The following is a 17,768-nucleotide window of genomic DNA, read 5'->3' on the forward strand; positions in this document are numbered from 1 at the left end:
CTGAGGTAAAATGGGTCATCAAAAATTTTTAGATATAAAAGTTACAAGGGGCAAAATGGGTGAAGTTTTTTTTTTAAATTGTATGTTAGGTCAACATAAACTTGGTGTAATTTGGGCCATTCAAAATTATTTTTAAAAAAATTTTTAAATGTTAACTTGTAGCTTTTATATATAATTGAAAAATATATATATATATATAACACATATACAATGTGTATATGTGTGGGGGTTTATGTCAAAAAATGATTGTAAACACACCCACGTACCGCATAACCTCAAAAAAATAACAAATATACAAAATACTCCAAAATTAAAAAAAAAACAACAACAATAATTATTTAAATAATGGAATTACCAGATACATTAAAAAATAATTTACGTACAATAAAAACAACATTAAGTGATGAAATATTTGATAAATTATTATCGGATTGTAACAACATGCTGATGAATACTATCACTGACAAACCAAAAGATAAAATGAGTAAGTAATCAATAACAATAATAATTTATTTAATTATTTAAATTAGCAAAAAAAATTACGATACTCCCCTGATTAAACAACTGAATTCTACCGAATTAAAAATTTTAATTCTGTTATATTCTGTCGAATTCTGCAAAACAGAATTCAACTGAATTGGAAATTTGAATTTGAATTAAACAGAATAAAAGCGATTTAAAAATTTCAAATTCGTTTTAATTCAGTTTAATTCGGATTCAGAACCAGAAATTGGATAATTATTTTCGAATTAATCAGAATTAAACCGAATAGAATTATTTAAATTCGTTTTAATTTGGACAAATTCTGGTTTTCCTGCCGAAGTAGACAGAATTCTTTTTTAAGTTAGCTACCGAATTAACAGAATTTATCTGAATTAAATAGAATTAAAAATTTAATTCTGTTTAATTCGATCGAATTCAGTTGTTTAATCAGGGTCAAGTTAGCCCTTCCAATAATTTTTTGATTTTTTTAAAAACGACAAATTATATAAAAAAAAAGATTTTTAAAAAATTGCGACTATAGAATTTTTAATTTTCTACATGTGCATATTTTTAGTTTTTTTTTTTTTTGTAATTAATTCGACGAAAACAAAAATCCAAAAATTTTGAATCTCCAAAAATTTATGATCCTGAAGTTAGTAGACATTTAAAAATTTTTGAATTTTCGTATTTCAACAAATCAATTGCAAAAAAAAAAAATAAAAATATGCACATGTAGAAAATTAAAAAAACTACAGGTGCAATTTTTTCAAATATTTTTTTTTTTATAATTTATCGTTTAAAAAAAATCAAAAAATTATTAGATGTCTGCTAACTTCAGTATCATCATAAATTTATGATCCTGAAGTTAGCAGCCAATTAACAATTTTCGGTTTTTTTTTCAACAATTTAATTAAAAAAAAAATATGCACGTGTAGAAAATTAAAAATTCTATAGGTGCAATTTTTTGAATATTTTTTTTTTTATAATTTATCGTTTAAAAAAAATCCAAAAATTATTAGACGTCCGCTAACTTCAGTTTCTTTACAAATTTCAGGACCGTAAAAAATTGATTATTTATTTTTTTTCAGAATTAACGTGGAGTAATGACACAAAACCCGAAATATGTAAAGCAATTTACACTGATTACATCAGTATAATAAAAGAAGCTGCAAGAAATAATTACGAGCCAAATAATTTATCAGATTATTTACAAACAATGGGAATTTTTACTGACACTCAGATACTTAAATTATGCGACGTTTATTACAAACAAATTAAAAATCCAATGGTACTGCATTTAAATAGTATTGGAAATTGTCATCCATGTCTAGTCGATATTAATTGGCGACTTGATTACTGTACAAAAGTAAAAATTCATTTTTTAAAATTTTATTTATTCAATTTTCTAATATCTAGATAATTTATTTGTGAATAATTTGATTGTTTTTAGACAAGTAACGATAATTATGCAAATTACTGCATTTATCATATTAAATTAACTGTCAAAAAAGAAGGCGTGATAAGCGATGTCGAGTTTTCTTGTACCATCGAAGGATTACATGAGTTAGTTTACAAAATAAAAGACATTGTGAGGCATATGGACAAATTAATCCACCGTAATTGTGGGGATAAAATGATAAAATAATAATTTTTATATTTATCATTATCAGGATTTAATGAAATCATTTAAATGTCACTAAATTTTTGAAATACCGGAAGTTGCAGACATTTAAAATTTTTTTTTATAAAAAACACTGAGATTTTATGTCTGCTACTTTTGGAATAGGAAATTTTTGTTGTATATTTTGTAATTACTCATATATTTATATACTTTAATTATTAATTAATAAATAAAATTTTTGGAGTATGAGTTAAAGTATTTTTTTTAAAAAATACAAAATTTATACTTATTCTTATAGAAATTAAATAAGAGTCCATTAGAAATTCGATGTTTCGAAAATTCTCCATTAAAAACAAAATTTAAGAAAAAAAAAAAAAATTGACTGGATTTCAATGATAAATTTGAGTTTATAATCCGGAAAATTGAATCAAAACTTTTTGATAGAAAAGTGTGAAGTTTGGTCTTCTCCAACTCGAAAATTTAAATGTTGTAAATTAAAATATTTTTTTTTTATAATTTATCTTGAAAAAAAAACCAACAATTATTAGATGGCGGCTAACTCCAATATCATTTTGAAAACCCGATGCTGAAAGCAGCAGTCATTTAAAAAAATTTATTTGTTATCAATAAAAAAATAAACACTGACAGGAAAAAATTTTTGAAAATGCATATGAAGAATTTTGAAAAATTTTATGATGACAATTAACTTGCTAATGAAAACCACTAAAATTTTCAGATGTCGGCTACTTATGACACTGAAGTTAGCCAACGGCTAAAAGTTATTTGATTTTTTTTAAAACCAAAAATTATAAAAGAAATAATATTTGAAAAAATTGCAGCTACAGTTTTTTAAATTTTCTACCTGTGCATATTTTTATATTTTATATTTTTGTCATTGATTTTTTCAAAAGAAAACTCAAAAAATTGTTAACTGTTAATTGTTTGATGAGTGCGAATGTAACTGGCAAGTTACAGAATTTTTTAAATTTTTGAATAAATAAATCAAATTTAAATAGAATAAAAATTTTAAAATGCGTATTTAGATCAATGAAGAATCCGTAAGTGCATTTTTTCAAATTGCATTATTTTAAATTCATAAAATGTCTCGTGTCTGCTACATTCAGCATCATTTAAAATGAGTGCAAATGTAGCAGACATACAACAATTTTTTAATTACATATAAAAAGATTAAAATAATAAAATTTTAAAAAATGCATATACTGAATTTTTAATTTTATAAACGTCCATTTTTTTATTTTGATTTTATAAACATTTTAATTTATTATCCCAAAGTGTCAAAAATTTTCAGATGCCTGCTAACTTTACTACCATTAAATTAACACGCGATTAATAATTTTCTGATTTTTTTTCAACAAATGAATGACAGAAAAAAGAACTAAAAATATGCACATGTAAAAAATTTAAAAAACCATAGGTACAATTTTTTCAAATATTTTTTTTTACGATCCTGAAGTTAGCAGACAGTTACAAATTTTCGGATTTTTTTTTTCAACAAAAAAATTACAAAAAAAATGCACATGTAGAAAATTTAATAAACTATAAGTGCAATTTTTCAAAATATTTTTTTTTTATAATTTATCTTTTTTAAAAAAATTCAGAAAACTGTCAGACGTCTGCTAACTTCAGTATCATTTTTTTTATAATTTATCGTTTTGAAATAAAATTCAAAAATTATTAATCGTCGGCAAACTTCAGTATGATTTTGAAAACGGATTTCATTTTCATATGCATACAGTAAAAAGCTGTTAAATTTCACTACACAATCTTTGATTTCTGAACGCGCCGCACGTCACGCGCAGAAATTTCATATACAAGCATTTGAATTTTCAAATAAGTTCTATGAAATTTCAAATGGAATTATTAAAATTCAATATGCCTTAGAATTTTGAATACTTGCTTTGAAAATTAAAAAAACAAGTATAAATTTCAAGTACGTTTATTAAAATACGATCCTGAAGTTAGCAGGCAGTTACAAATTTTCGGATTTTTTTTCAACAAATAAATTACAAAAAAAAAAAAAACTAAAAATATATACATGTAGACAATTAAATAAACTACAGGCGCAATTTTTCAAAATAATTTTTTTTTTATAGTTAATCGTTTTTAAAAAAATTCAAAAACTGTCAAACGTCTGCTAACTTCAGTATCATTATTACAATTCATATTTTTTATCTTAATTTTAATACCAGCTTGATTATTAAATTACGTATATTAAATTCGAAGCTTTTTTTGTTGAAAATACAATTCAAATATCTAGTTATGAAAATTCAATTTCTTTTGTACTGTAATTTTCAAATTATTTTTAACAGTGTATTTTTAAATTACAAATTACAAACAAACTTCATATTTGTATAGATAAGAAGCGCCTCAATTAATTTTTTAAACGCCAGTACCAAGAATCGTTTCCTGAAACCTTCTGTCAGAGGTCCCCGTTTTCTCCTCCGCCTCTAGAATACCAACACTAAACATATTGTTTATCCGCCATTTTGTATATCCTCTGCCGTTCACCGTATATAGTACATCGTTTTTTAGTGTCCATAATAAAATTTCTTATAATCTTTTTATCGTGAAAACATTTGTATCCTTACTAACGTATTGGTAAATTCGTATAAAAGTAAAATTACTCCAAACCCAGAAAAATATAAAACAAAAAATATATTGACAGCAAGTGATTATATTTAATAATTAAAATAATATAATAATAATAATAATGATAATAACATGAAATAATTATTGTTATTAATGTTTAGCGTTAAAAAAATTTTAACGCGCATGACGTATGTGTGCGCGATGAAAAAAAAATTTTTAAAGCGGTGACTCCATAAATATAATCCACTAATTTATTGTTAATTATCATAAAACTTTTGATAATTACTGTGCTAAATAATTAATTTTTTTAAGTATTGTGATTTTATTTACTTACAATTATCAGGTTCATTTTACCCGCGACTTTTATTGTCGTATTTATTTTTACCCGCGATGTTATCATAACATTAATTTATTAGTTTATAATAATAATAATAATAATTATTATTATTATTGTGTGCAAAAACAATTAAAATTAAAAAATATTAATTTAAACGTCAGTGTAATTAATTAACTAATTAACGATGAGGTTAATTGGACATCTGTAAATAAATTTTTATTTATTTATAAATAATTACGTAAGTGCTAAATAATAATTTAAATATTTTTAATTTCCCGCTAAAAAAATTTTTAATTTAAAAAAATAATTAGCAAGTAATTGATTGAGTTTTTGGTTTAATTAATTGATTAATAAATTAAGTATTTAATTGCAGAATGTCTGGACAAAGTGGAGGTGGAGACGGCGGTGGCGGCAGAATTCGACTGGCGAATTTAAATGACCAGTTGACTTGCAAATTGTGTAATGGATATTTTATTGATGCGACAACAATTATTGAGTGTTTACATTCGTGTATGTATATATATTTATTTATATATTTGTCTGAAGAGTTTATTTATTGGTTCGGTAGACGTTGACACTGATGTTGATTTATTTGGTTTTTATTTTTAGTTTGCCGCAGCTGTATTGTCAAGTACTTGGAGAGTAATAAATACTGTCCGATATGTGAGGTGCAAGTACATAAAAGTAAACCGTTACTTAATATCAGACCGGATCATACTTTACAAGATATTGTTTACAAGCTGGTTCCAGGATGTTATCAAAGTAAATATCAAATTTTTTATGACTGAAGTTAGCCAACGTCTGATAATTTTTTAATTTTGACAAAATATTTTAGAAAAATTGCACCTGTGGTTTTTTTTTATTTTCTACATGTGCATTTTTTTTGTTTAACTCCAGGATAATTTTTTTTTTAATTTATAAGTTGGGAGAAATCAATATTTATTATGGTGACAAAATAAAATTTAAAATCGTATATTGTGTGACGAGGGATGAAAAAAATGATTTGAGAGCAGGGTGAAGTTGGCTCATCGCCCGTAGTCTGAAATCGTCTTTCATCCTGAGTTACACAGAATATTTATCATGATTACCTGCATTGGAACTTAAAGTTTCAGTCTCAGCAGCCAGGAAGAAACAAGTTTATTTTCGACCAATGGTGTCATCAACTATTAAATTGTCAGTTGGAATTTATAATTAAGCAGAAACTATAAATTCTATTTATTATTTACACTAATTTTTATAAAACTTAATCACAGTCAGAACTGTCATTTACGTAAATAAAATTAATCCTCTGAAATGACTATTAAATAAATGACAAGTATCAGAGTTTAAATTGCGAAAGCCTTCAGTCAGGGCAGAAAAATAATTTGTTTCTTCCCAAGGGACAAAACAAGTTTGTTTCTGCCCGCTGACTGAAGGCATTCACAATTTACGCGGTTGCTAATTTTCATTCGCGGCATTGGACTGAAATTCGCTTCTTTCGACTGACTGTAGAGACACTGAAACTTTAAGTTTCGATGCTGGTATCATGAATTATATTACACACCTAGGGAGGAAAGTAGGACATTGCAACCCGTGTGTCTAATTATCTACCTGAGCCGAAAGTAACAATTTTTCACCAGATCTCCACCTGAAAGTTTAAATTCTTGCCTCTGTTTATTAGAAGAATGTCGTGAATTTCTTCCCTCCAAACAGGACAGGAATTTAAACTTTCAGTGCAGGTACAGAAAGAGACCCAGTACCCGATCACTAAATTTTACTAAATATCGATATAAAAATTCATAGAGTGATCGAGTACTAGTTCCCTGATCTTTTACCTTATGGTGAAAAATAAATTATTTATTAAAACTGTTCGATTTACAGTAAAATCACCAAAGACCATTTTTGTAGAGAATTAAATTTCCTATAAAATTGTCTCTACAAAAGTTTGTCGTACTGTTGACATCTTAATCAGAATTTAAATTCAAATTCTATTCAATTCAAAGCCTTGACTTTTTTCGTCCATCAAAAAACGTCAGTAATTAACCAAATAAATTTTTTTTTTTAATCAGATGAAATGCGCTGCCGTAGAGAATTTTACGAGAAACATCCAGAAGCCCAGCTGTCAACAATGTCACCAGAAGCACGTGGCGAGCCGATAGAATCCCACATCTACTCGCCAGACGAAGTGTTGACTCTATCCCTGGAGTACTACAACCCGAATCTTATCGACACCACAGGCGTAGGAGTAGTGATTCCTCTAAACGAAACAAAAGAATTAACAGCCTCATCAATATCATCATCGAGTACCGGGTCAGCAAGTGCCGGATCGAACGATGTCTTGCCCCGGCGGTACTTGCGCTGTCCCGCAGCAGTGACAGTTTTCCATCTCCAGAAACTGATTCGCGCGAAAAACGGACTCAGCGACGTCCACCGCGTTGACATTATGTACAAAGAGGAGTCGCTCTGCGGTAACTACACTCTCATGGACGTCATGTACATTTACCACTGGAGACGGAAAGTTCCTCTGCACCTCAGCTACCGCATATTCGAGTCATCGCCCAAGCGGTTGAAACTTTCCGACGACAATATTCACTACCGGGAATCGCTTACTAAAACCGGTATAAATTTTGTTCCTTCTTCAACGTCGTCCTCATCGTCGACTTCATCTTCGACGTCTTCGGCTTCGTCGACATCACCGACGACCAAAGAATCCGTTAAAAGTGACAGCAAAAAAGACGAGTGGAAAGAAGTGCAACTGAAAATATCCGAGACTGGAGAGACTAGTGTGACCGTCATCACAAACTCTGACCTCAAAAAATTGTCTAAGTCGTCAGGGTCCTCGACTTACTCACGCGTCAATGAAACGCAGCCGAAGAATTCAGTAAAAGCTGAGCCGACGGCTCCAATTGACAGTAATTCCAAGAAAACTGACGACAAACATAAAAACAATGACGAGTCCAAGTCTAATAACAATGAAAGTGTCCCAGTTAAAGTGGAGAAAGACAAAATTAAGAGTGAAAAAAGTGAAGCATCTCCAGCTGCTGGAGTCAGCGGGGGCTCAAAAATAGACGCGCTGAGTGTTAAATTACAATTCCAACCTAAAGTTGGTCAGGTAAACAACACGTACTCCAAGAGAACGCCGAAAGACAAAGGAAAAGTCACGATAACAGACAACAAGTTGTTGAAAAAATCTGATACCCGCTTGTATTTAAATGACAGCCAGAAAGCCAAAGTCGCTGATAAAAATCGTTCGACTTCCAGTACTTCCGCCTCTTCAACGCCCACATCAAAGCCTTTGTCCTTTACTTTGGTGTCATTTCCGCCCCAACGAAACGCCGATAATGACAAAGAACAAACTCCAGTGAAACGTAAAAATGACGTAAATTACAATCAAAGGTCTGGGCTGACAATAACGACAACAACTTGCACTTCTTCGTCTTCTTCATCCTCAACTACCGCAGCAGGAAAAAATTCACGTCTAAATTCATCAAGTGAAGCCAACGACGCCGGAATCGGTAAACTGACGATAACTCAGGCGACGTTTCCTTATTCTGTACAGGACTTGGTATCAAATACCAAGAAGTCAGTGACGAAACCGAGCGATTCCCCGTTGCATTCACCGGCTGTTACTTATTCGATAACGACAGCCACCACTACCACGTCATCAACTTCAACATCTTCAGCATCAGCATCATCAGTACCATCGTCAGCATCAGTATCAGTATCAGCAGCAGCATCGCCCGGATCAAACACAGCAACAAAGACTCCAACTTACACGAGCCCATGCAATAACAAAAGCAACGATGTAAATAATAGTACGAGTAAGATAAATAGTAATAGTAGTAGTAGTAATAATATAAATAATAATATAAATCAAAGTGGAGGAAGTACAATAATAGTACCGCCGTGTCCTGACGCGATACCAATCGCACTAATGAAGCCGACGGTTCGTAAAACAGAAATTCTTACCAAAGGAACAAATCTTAATGAAATCTGCGCTAAAATTGGCGGTAATGCTGCTGCTTCAGCAACAAGTGCGTCAACAGCAGCCCCCTCATCAGCATCAGCAGCATCTTCGTCATCATCGTCACCGTCAGGCTCGAAAATAAATGACATTTGCGCTAAAATCGGTGAGAATACGAAGGAAAAAAATAACAGACTAGAAATAAAATCACGCCCGGAAATACCGGATCTGTTGAAAATAACAAAGAAATCGATGTCCTCGACAAACACCAGCGACAATAACACCAACGCGATGATAAAACATATCGCTAATATACCGAACATCCCAATTTACACGCCCAGTTTATCGGTATCTGAATTGCGCGGTAATTCTGGCAGCACGACGTACTCGCGGGATTATTTAAAAATGTCAACCCCAAGTATTACCGTTACCACAACGACCTCAACATCGCCTAGTATTAATTTGACCCCCACGACTTCGTCTATCACAATAACGCCGACCTCGTCTATGATTATCACGGCAGCGGGTCAGCATCAAAACCCCTCAAGTTTTCAGCGTAAAAAAGTAACGTCAAAACACGGCAGTGGGAGTGGGAACCCAAGTACCGGAAGTAGTGGTGCCAGTGGCAGTTCAATGAGTAACTACAAGACTCTACGGGAGCCGCCAAAGCAATGGAACCCCGTGCTGTCAAAAAATAATTACGTCGCCGTTAAAAATCAAGCCGCCAAGGAATTGCAGAATCAAACCCAACTGAACGCTGGTTCTGAACCAGGTGACGGGAAATCGATAGCGTCTAAGCCGGCTAAAATATTTAAGATGAGAAACGTGCCGAGATTTTTAGGTAACCCAGCATCTGGAGTCAAGCCCATGTACAATATCAATAATGAGTCTAAAGACAAAGAGTCATCGTCATCTTCTTCTTCTAATTTATCAGCAGCAGCAGCAACAAAATTAAATTCCAGCGGACTGAGTATGACCAAAATAGACCCCAAGACCCTGTCACCGATAACGATAACATCGCGTACGAACACAAACTCTCCCATAATAACACCGCCGCCTTACTCACCAAATACATCAAGTAGTTACCAAAATACCCCATTTTCCCGCGGTGGCGCGAGCGGTTCCACGACAAGTAACACAAATATAAATACTCCATTATCACCACGGAATTCACCAGTTAATTTACTATCAACTAGTCCATTTATTCCCTCGCAGACACCAAATACAAACCCGCGTTTAATTTACACCCATCACTTCCACCCGTCAGTCCAACCACCGCCGCAATATTCAAACGCAGACCTGGTGAGATTTTCAACAAATCCTCTGATAAGGACAAGTCTCAGTTGTTTGCCGTCAGTTCCACCAAACGCGGCCTTCCACAGCAGCCTGCCACCGGCAATTAGCAAATTTTTCCAACGCACTACCAGCTACATACCGCACACTACTACGGTGACTTACTCGCAGCAGGGTCTTGCTAATCAGTCTGTTGCTATGCAGAGAATTGTGCCGAGTATAAATAATTTTACGACGACAACATCCGCGACTTCGTCGTCACTGACATCAACTCCGAGCAAATCTAAAACGACGGTAACAAACTCCCAGACTTTTAATTCTGCGAAAACTGAATCGAACAGAGAAAGAGAGATCAGTAATTTGGTAAAACCGACGCAGGAAACGAGCGCTTTCAATCTTTCGCAAGCTTCCACTGCGACTTCGACGACAACAACAACAGCAACGTCTAGTAATTTGAGTACCAGCAGTAATTATGCGTCGGATTTGACTAAAAATTCATCACCTAAAGTATCTGCTGATAGTAAAAGTGCTGCGGGTAGTCAGAGTTTTAACAAAAATGTGCCTTGTGACGGTAGCAGCAAAAGCAAAGACAGCAAAGATCAGGAAGAAGACAAAGATAAGGATAAAGATAAAGAAAAAGTTGAAGATAAAGTTGATAAGGACAAAAATGATGATGATAAATGTAAAGTAAAGCAGGAAGATGATAAAGTTGAAGATGACGGCAAAGTTACGAAGAAGAAAATAAAAGATGACAAGAAGGTCGTGAAGAGATTGAAGAAAGATGAGGAAGGTGACAAAGTTGATGATGCTGATGGCAAAGAAGAAGTTAAAGAAGAACTAAAAGTTAACGGGAGTTCAACATCCGCGACTGGGAATCCAACGGTGGCTGAGTCGAGTGTAAATAAAACTAATGAACAAATGGGTAAAGATAGTAAAGGGACAACTGATGCTTCAGCAACGGCGACACCGAATCCAGTTGCGGAAAAAGACAATCCGGTTTTTAGTGAAGATGATAAGAGTAAAGAAATTAAAATAGAGGCGGAAGAATCAAATGGTAAAAATAAAGACATTAAAATAAGCAAGTCGACGACTTTGAATACGGAGTGATCAAGATTATTAAATAGTATTTAATTAATTAGAAGTAACCTTTCGTGTCGCGGTGAGGGAATGCCGCCATGTTGGTTTTAGTGCAAAGTTGCCGGGTCGATTTCGAAGTTTCGCTGATTTACGTCAGATAATTAGATTTTTATTTACATTTTTTTAGAACATATATTTTCTATGAAATTTATTTATTATTTATACGACTGGGCTCCATTTTTTTGACTGATAAAATCAACTGATAACGTTCTTTTATAAATATGGCAACGTTGCAACAAAAATTTACGAGATCAGTCGCACAGAGAAGAAATCACTGGAATTTCAAATCAGACAAATATTTAATTATTAAAAAATAGAGTAAATAATTAATAAAATTAAATTTTTAAAAAATGCGCATTTAAAAAATTTTGAAATCAATAAGTGCATTTTTTTCAAATATTTTTTTTTTAATTATTTACTGTATTTATTTATAGTTTTAAATTTGTCTGATGTCTGCTACATTAATAAAACTGAAGTTAGCCGACGTCTAATAATTTTTGGATTTTCTTTTAGACGGTAAATTATAAAAAAAAAAATTTTGAAAAAATTCCATCTGTAGTTTTTTAAATTTTCTACATGTGCATATTTTTAGTTTTTATTTTTTTTTAATTGATTTGTTGAAAAAACAATCCGAAAATTTTTAATTGTCTGCTAACTTCAGGATCATTGCTACATTCACAAAAAATGCGCGTACGGATTTTTCATTGATGTAAATACGCATTTTTTATACTTTATTATACTTACACTTTATTTATTTATTCAAAAATTTAAAAATTCCCGCTAGTCAATTACATTCGCACTCATAAATTTTATATGACCCTGAAGTCAGTAGACAATTGAAAATTTTCGAATTTTTTTCAACAATTCAATTACAAAAAAACACAATCTAAAAATATGCACATGTAGAAAATTTAAAAAACTATAGCCGCAATTTACAAAAAAAAATTTTTTTAATTTATCGTTAAAAAAAAAAAAACTGAGAGTAAATGTATCAGACAAAACAATTTTTTAATTACACATAAAAAAATTAAATAAATTAATAAAAATAGAATTTAAAAAAAATGCATGTGCTGATTTTTGAATTTTCTAAACGTGCATTTTTTTATTTATATTTTATAAAAATTTTATGTTATTATTTCCAAGTTTTAAAAATTGTCAGATGCCCGCTAACTTTACTGTCTTTAAATTTTACGATACTGAAGTTACGGCGTCCAATAACTTTCAGTTTTTTTGAAAACGATAAATTACAAAAAAATCCACCTGTAGTTTTTTTAATTTTCTACAAGTGCATATTTTTACTTTTTTTTTTCGTAATTGAAATTTTTTTTATCGATCAGTAATGATTCATTTTTCAAAATTATCATTACCAAAAAAAAGGCGGGAATTCTCTCACCCGGCGGACGAAAGGGTATATAAATATATATACATATATATATTTTTATTAGTTTACATAATTATTACTTTAAAATTTTCAAATTAATAAAGAAGAAATAATGAAGATTAAGAAATTTAAATCCGGTGCGTGTGCAATTAATTTATGTACGCGTGCATTTTTTAATTAGTTATGGATTTACGATTGATCAAGTGACGGTATGACCTTATTGGTAATTGATAATTATTAATTATCATTATCAATGTAAAAGCTTGTAAAATAATGTACATATTACACGCATGGAAGAAATCATTTTTACACATCGTAGGGTAGATTTATTATATTTTATTTTGGGGGGCTTTTTATTTTATTTTTTTTTTTAACTATTAAATGATTTGTATTTTTTGATTTTTTATTTGCTGAAGAAACTGGGAGATTTATTGAGTAATGATACGATAATTATTGTATTAGTTAAAGTTTATAATATGATTATAATAATTGTATGCTGGATAATATAAATTAGAATACATGAGTCGTTCGAGCGCTCATTAGCGACAGATGTACACATTTATTAAATTTTATTATTATAATTTATATTTAATATAAATAATTGAAAATATTAACTATTAATTTTTTAAAAATCACACATTTACACTTTATTATATTAAATGCAATGTAAATTATGTCCGAATTTAAATATGTAATAATAATTAATCACTAATTGTGTGTGATTTCATAATAAAAAATAATATACAAATTTAAATATCTATTTTTTTTTTTTTATTTCGATTTTTTGGGAAATTTGTAGAACTGGGGCTCCGGTTATTTTTGGCCATAAAAAATAAAAATATTCGCAATTTTTTCTACTCAGCAAATTTATAAAAAAAAAAAATCGTCCCTATAGACCTCGGGTCTTAATTAAAAAGCCATAAAATGAAAAGTTATTTTTTCCCGCCAGTTACTTTTAAGGAGGGAAGGGGGTCTGAGATACAAAAAAAAAAGATTTTGTGATTTTTTTTTTCAGAGTACGTTCTTTATAAAATTCTTAAAATTTGTGACATTATTAAGCGACACTCCAAGAATATTCTGCTAAATTTTCAGAAAAAAATATTGAAAAATAAGCCAGCGGTAGTGGGGAGAGACGAGTCGCTTAAAAAAAGTCTCCATGCCGTAGGCAGGACAACTCATGACTGCCACATCTGAAATAAAAAAACCGAAAGATTTCTTTAGTACATAAGTTTATCTTGGATTTGAACGAAGGAATAAACAAAATATTCATTTTTGAATTTTTGGTACAGGTGCAATAAAAAAACTCTGATTTTTCCCAAAAATCGCTCCTTTTGTTTAATTAAAAAATAAGTAGTTATTGGAAAAAAAATCCTTCGTTCAAATCTAAGATAAACTTATGTACTAAAGAAATCTTTTGGTTTTTTTATTTCAGATGAGGCAGTCATGAGTTATCCTGCCTACGGCATGGAGACTTTTTTTAAGTGACTCGTCTCTCCCCTCTACCACTGGCTTATTTTTCAATATTTTTTTCCGAAAATTTAGCAGAATATTCTTGGAATGTCGCTTAATAATGTCACAAATTTTAAGAATTTTAACAAAGAACGTACTCTGAAAAAAAAATCACAAAAATATCCTCTTCTTTTTGAATCTCAGACCCCTTTTCCCCTTAATATTTTCTATTTTAAAAAATTGTTCAATTGCATCCATAAAATTAACGTATTTTATTTGAAAATTATATTTATTACAATTATGGATTAATTATAAAAAAATTACAATAAATTATCTTCGGAACGAATGTATTCACCAATATCTGATTGGTGAAAACAAATAATGGACAATGGATCGGCGTTTCTGATGTCATTACTGCTTTTGGAAGTCACACCGAAACCCTAAGTAACAAAATAATCATATTAAGTAACTGCAAAAATTATCATTAGCAGGGTACGGAAGTTAGTGCTCAACAATAAGAATAAAAGAAAGAAAATTCGCCCAAATTTCTCAAAGATATATTCAAATATCGAGTGTCATTAAAGCCGTCGAATTTAAGGTTGTGAAAAAAATATGTCAATAAGACAATCAGCAAAATAATTAGCAAGACAATTGTCTTGCTCGTTGTCTTACTGGCAGTCTTGCTCACTGTCTTACGGGTGGTTTTGCAAATTATCTTGCTGATTGTCTTATTGACATATTTTTTTCACAGTCTCATTTTCAACATTCTTTTATGGCATTCGATATTTGAATACATCTTTTAATTTAATTCACGTGAATTTGCTCGCGATCGTAATTTTGATACAGAGAAATTTAGGCGAATTCTTTTCTTTTATTCTTATTGTTAAACACAAACTTCTGTACCCTGACTATTAGTTAATTAATTAATTAATTAATCAACAAATTAATTACCAGAGGTACATCATTCATGGAATATAAAACAACACCCTGACGATGCGGTGTGTTTTCCGTGATTCTTCCCATTCCACCTTTAGTTACATTATGGCCATACAGAAACTGTTGTTCCGCTGATGGTTTCAACCAGATTTTGTGCTGAAGTAATAAAAAATATTTTTAATTTATTAAAACAATTTAAATTTATGACAATCAAGTCGGTAAACAACTGAAAATTTTAGTTTTTTCGATCGAAAAAAATTAAATACTGATTGAAAAAAATTATTACCAACCCCAAGGTGGCCTGGGCGATTAGAAACTGGGAAATATCAGAGAATTTAATTACGACAAAAAAATTAACGGATATTAAAAACATTGTAAATTTTTAGGTGATTTTCAATACTTCAAGATTTTCAAAATTTCCAAGGTTGTAACTCGAGGGAAAACGGTCATACAACGAAAAAAAAAAACAAATTAGAACTTCGAGTGTCTAGTTATTAAATCTGGCCATGAAAATTTTTTTATCATTTTCAGTTTCGAAGTAATCATAAGACAACCACCGAAAAAAAATTAAAAAATTTTTGCTCATCTTAAAAACAGTCTACGGGCTTCAAGAAATTTTTCTGATAATTATGATTGATTTTTAATTACTTTGGACCCGTGCATAGTAAAAAAACTTCAAAACTAGTTTAGAAAACTAGACACTTGAACTACAATTTGCCTTTTTTGTTTTTGTTGTACGACAATTTTCCTTCGAGTATCAACCTGTTGAAAATCACTCGAGAATTTTCAATTTTTCAAATTTCCCTGAACTAAAAACTGTAAATTTAAAAAAAATAGAATGGATCAGAGTCGCGTCATCGGATCGGACTCTAAATTTTATTACAATAGTCACTATTTTTTAGTTTTCTTTATAGAAAATAGTATATTACACACCGAGGGAAGTAAAGTAAGAAATGTCTCAGATCACATGTAATTGTTGGCCGAGGCGAAGCCGAGGTCAACAAACATGTGATCTGAGGCTTTCTTATTTACTTCCCGAGGAGTGTATGCTATTTTTCTCCTCGACGGAGGCGGAAAGCGGCAACTTCGTTTTGCACAGCGGGACGAAAGTTGACGCTTTCCGCCCGTCGAGGAGAAAAAAAATTTGTCATACATTTTAAAAATCGCGCTTTTATTTTTAAAATTACAAAAGTGGAAATAAAAAATTATAAAATTTTTTAATATTTGCTGTCGAAAATTTATTTAAAAACTGATGCACGACTTTATATACTTATCTATATTTTTTATAAAGTATCGGGCATTCAAATATTTTTTATCCGAAATTTTAAAAAATTTATGACTTTTTGAAAGAGCGATATAAAAATTCTAAAAAATCACGGATGCGTTTTCCAACGAAAACTCGGAAAAAAATTGGCTAGATAAACAATGATCGGATCCACGACCTGGGTAATATGGCGCAGAATTCCCTACCATATGTAAATTTAAATTTAAATTTAAATTTATATAAATAAATAAATTACCTGAGCGTACGGCGCTAAATAATGCAGGGCAGTAATATGGAGCATAAATTTACCAGATTTTGTAAATTTACCGATGCATGTACCAAAACTGACAAGATTTTCAGGTGCAACTGTTGCTGCAAGTGCTAATATTTTTTCAGACACATAATAAACGCGATCCTTTTTCTCACGGAAACAATAAATTCCATCTGGACGGTCTACTAATATTTTGACATTATCTCCAATGCTGTTAAAAAATAAATTTAATTATTAATTATTATTATTATTATTGTAAGTAATTTCGAAATTATATTGGTTACAAATTAAATTACTTACTACTTAGTTAATTTTTCTAAAACTAATTTTGTTTTTTCTTCTGTTAGTCTTCTCATATTTTATTATATTTATTTTTTTAAATATAAATTAATTAATTTATAGTTTATCGATAGATAAATTGACTGTAAATAAATTTTATGTACACCAGGAACTGAGCACGTGTTTAATCAAAGTGTTGACATGAAACGTAACCTAAAATTAAAAATAAATTATTTGAAAAAGATGGCGCGTTATTTCTAATGAAGAGAAGGGGAAAGAGAAAAAAGTTTAATTCAAAAATTCGACATTAAACTGAAGTCAGCTGACGTTTAATAATTTTTAGATTTTTTTTAAAAGCGATAAATTATTTTTTTAAATTTCATCTACAGTTTTTTGAATTTTATAAACCAGCCTTAAATTTTCTTGATAAATTCTGTTTCCATGAGACAAAAAAAATAATTAAAAATGTGCGTGAAAAAAAAAATTAATTAACTGGTCCATAAATGACCAGAAGATAAAATTTTTTAGTATAAATGTTGTATATAACCTCTCGTTTTAATTAAAAATACAAAAATACAAATGAGAGTCGGGGAATTGACAGCAGTCAGGTGCTGCCCTCTTTGGTAAATTTAAAAATTAATAGTATATTTAAAAATAATTGTTTATTTGCAGTAAAAATATGGAAGTTAATTAAAATTATAAATTAATAATTCAGTTGAATAAATAAATAGATAATTATTTAATTTTATTTGAATTTAAAAGTT

At 30.2% G+C, this 17,768-nt stretch overlaps 3 protein-coding genes across 3 annotated transcripts; 2 read left to right on the top strand and 1 right to left on the bottom strand.

Moving 5' to 3' along the window:
* Positions 1–185: 185 nt before the first annotated feature.
* On the top strand, positions 186–2,342 carry LOC130664534 (uncharacterized). Its single transcript, XM_057464477.1, has 3 exons — positions 186–484; positions 1,572–1,849; positions 1,934–2,342. Exons 1-3 carry the CDS (start codon positions 346–348, stop codon positions 2,126–2,128), a joined length of 612 nt encoding a protein of 203 aa, XP_057320460.1. The 5' UTR covers positions 186–345; the 3' UTR covers positions 2,129–2,342.
* Positions 2,343–4,624: 2,282 nt separating this feature from the next.
* LOC130666083 (mucin-2-like) lies at positions 4,625–13,070 on the top strand. Its single transcript, XM_057466740.1, has 4 exons — positions 4,625–5,289; positions 5,425–5,561; positions 5,661–5,813; positions 7,100–13,070. The coding sequence occupies exons 2-4, from the start codon at positions 5,426–5,428 to the stop codon at positions 11,392–11,394; spliced, it is 4,584 nt and encodes a 1,527-aa protein (XP_057322723.1). The 5' UTR covers positions 4,625–5,289; position 5,425; the 3' UTR covers positions 11,395–13,070.
* A 1,441-nt stretch (positions 13,071–14,511) lies between these two features.
* On the bottom strand, positions 14,512–17,252 carry LOC130666087 (60S ribosome subunit biogenesis protein NIP7 homolog). Its single transcript, XM_057466750.1, has 4 exons — positions 17,026–17,252; positions 16,711–16,936; positions 15,206–15,346; positions 14,512–14,694 (listed from the first exon to the last, which is right to left on the bottom strand). The coding sequence occupies exons 1-4, from the start codon at positions 17,079–17,081 to the stop codon at positions 14,575–14,577; spliced, it is 543 nt and encodes a 180-aa protein (XP_057322733.1). The 5' UTR covers positions 17,082–17,252; the 3' UTR covers positions 14,512–14,574.
* Between the last annotated feature and the right edge of the window lie 516 nt (positions 17,253–17,768).

Source organism: Microplitis mediator, chromosome 3 (assembly GCF_029852145.1).
Source record: "Microplitis mediator isolate UGA2020A chromosome 3, iyMicMedi2.1, whole genome shotgun sequence".
Lineage (NCBI taxonomy): Eukaryota > Metazoa > Arthropoda > Insecta > Hymenoptera > Braconidae > Microplitis > Microplitis mediator.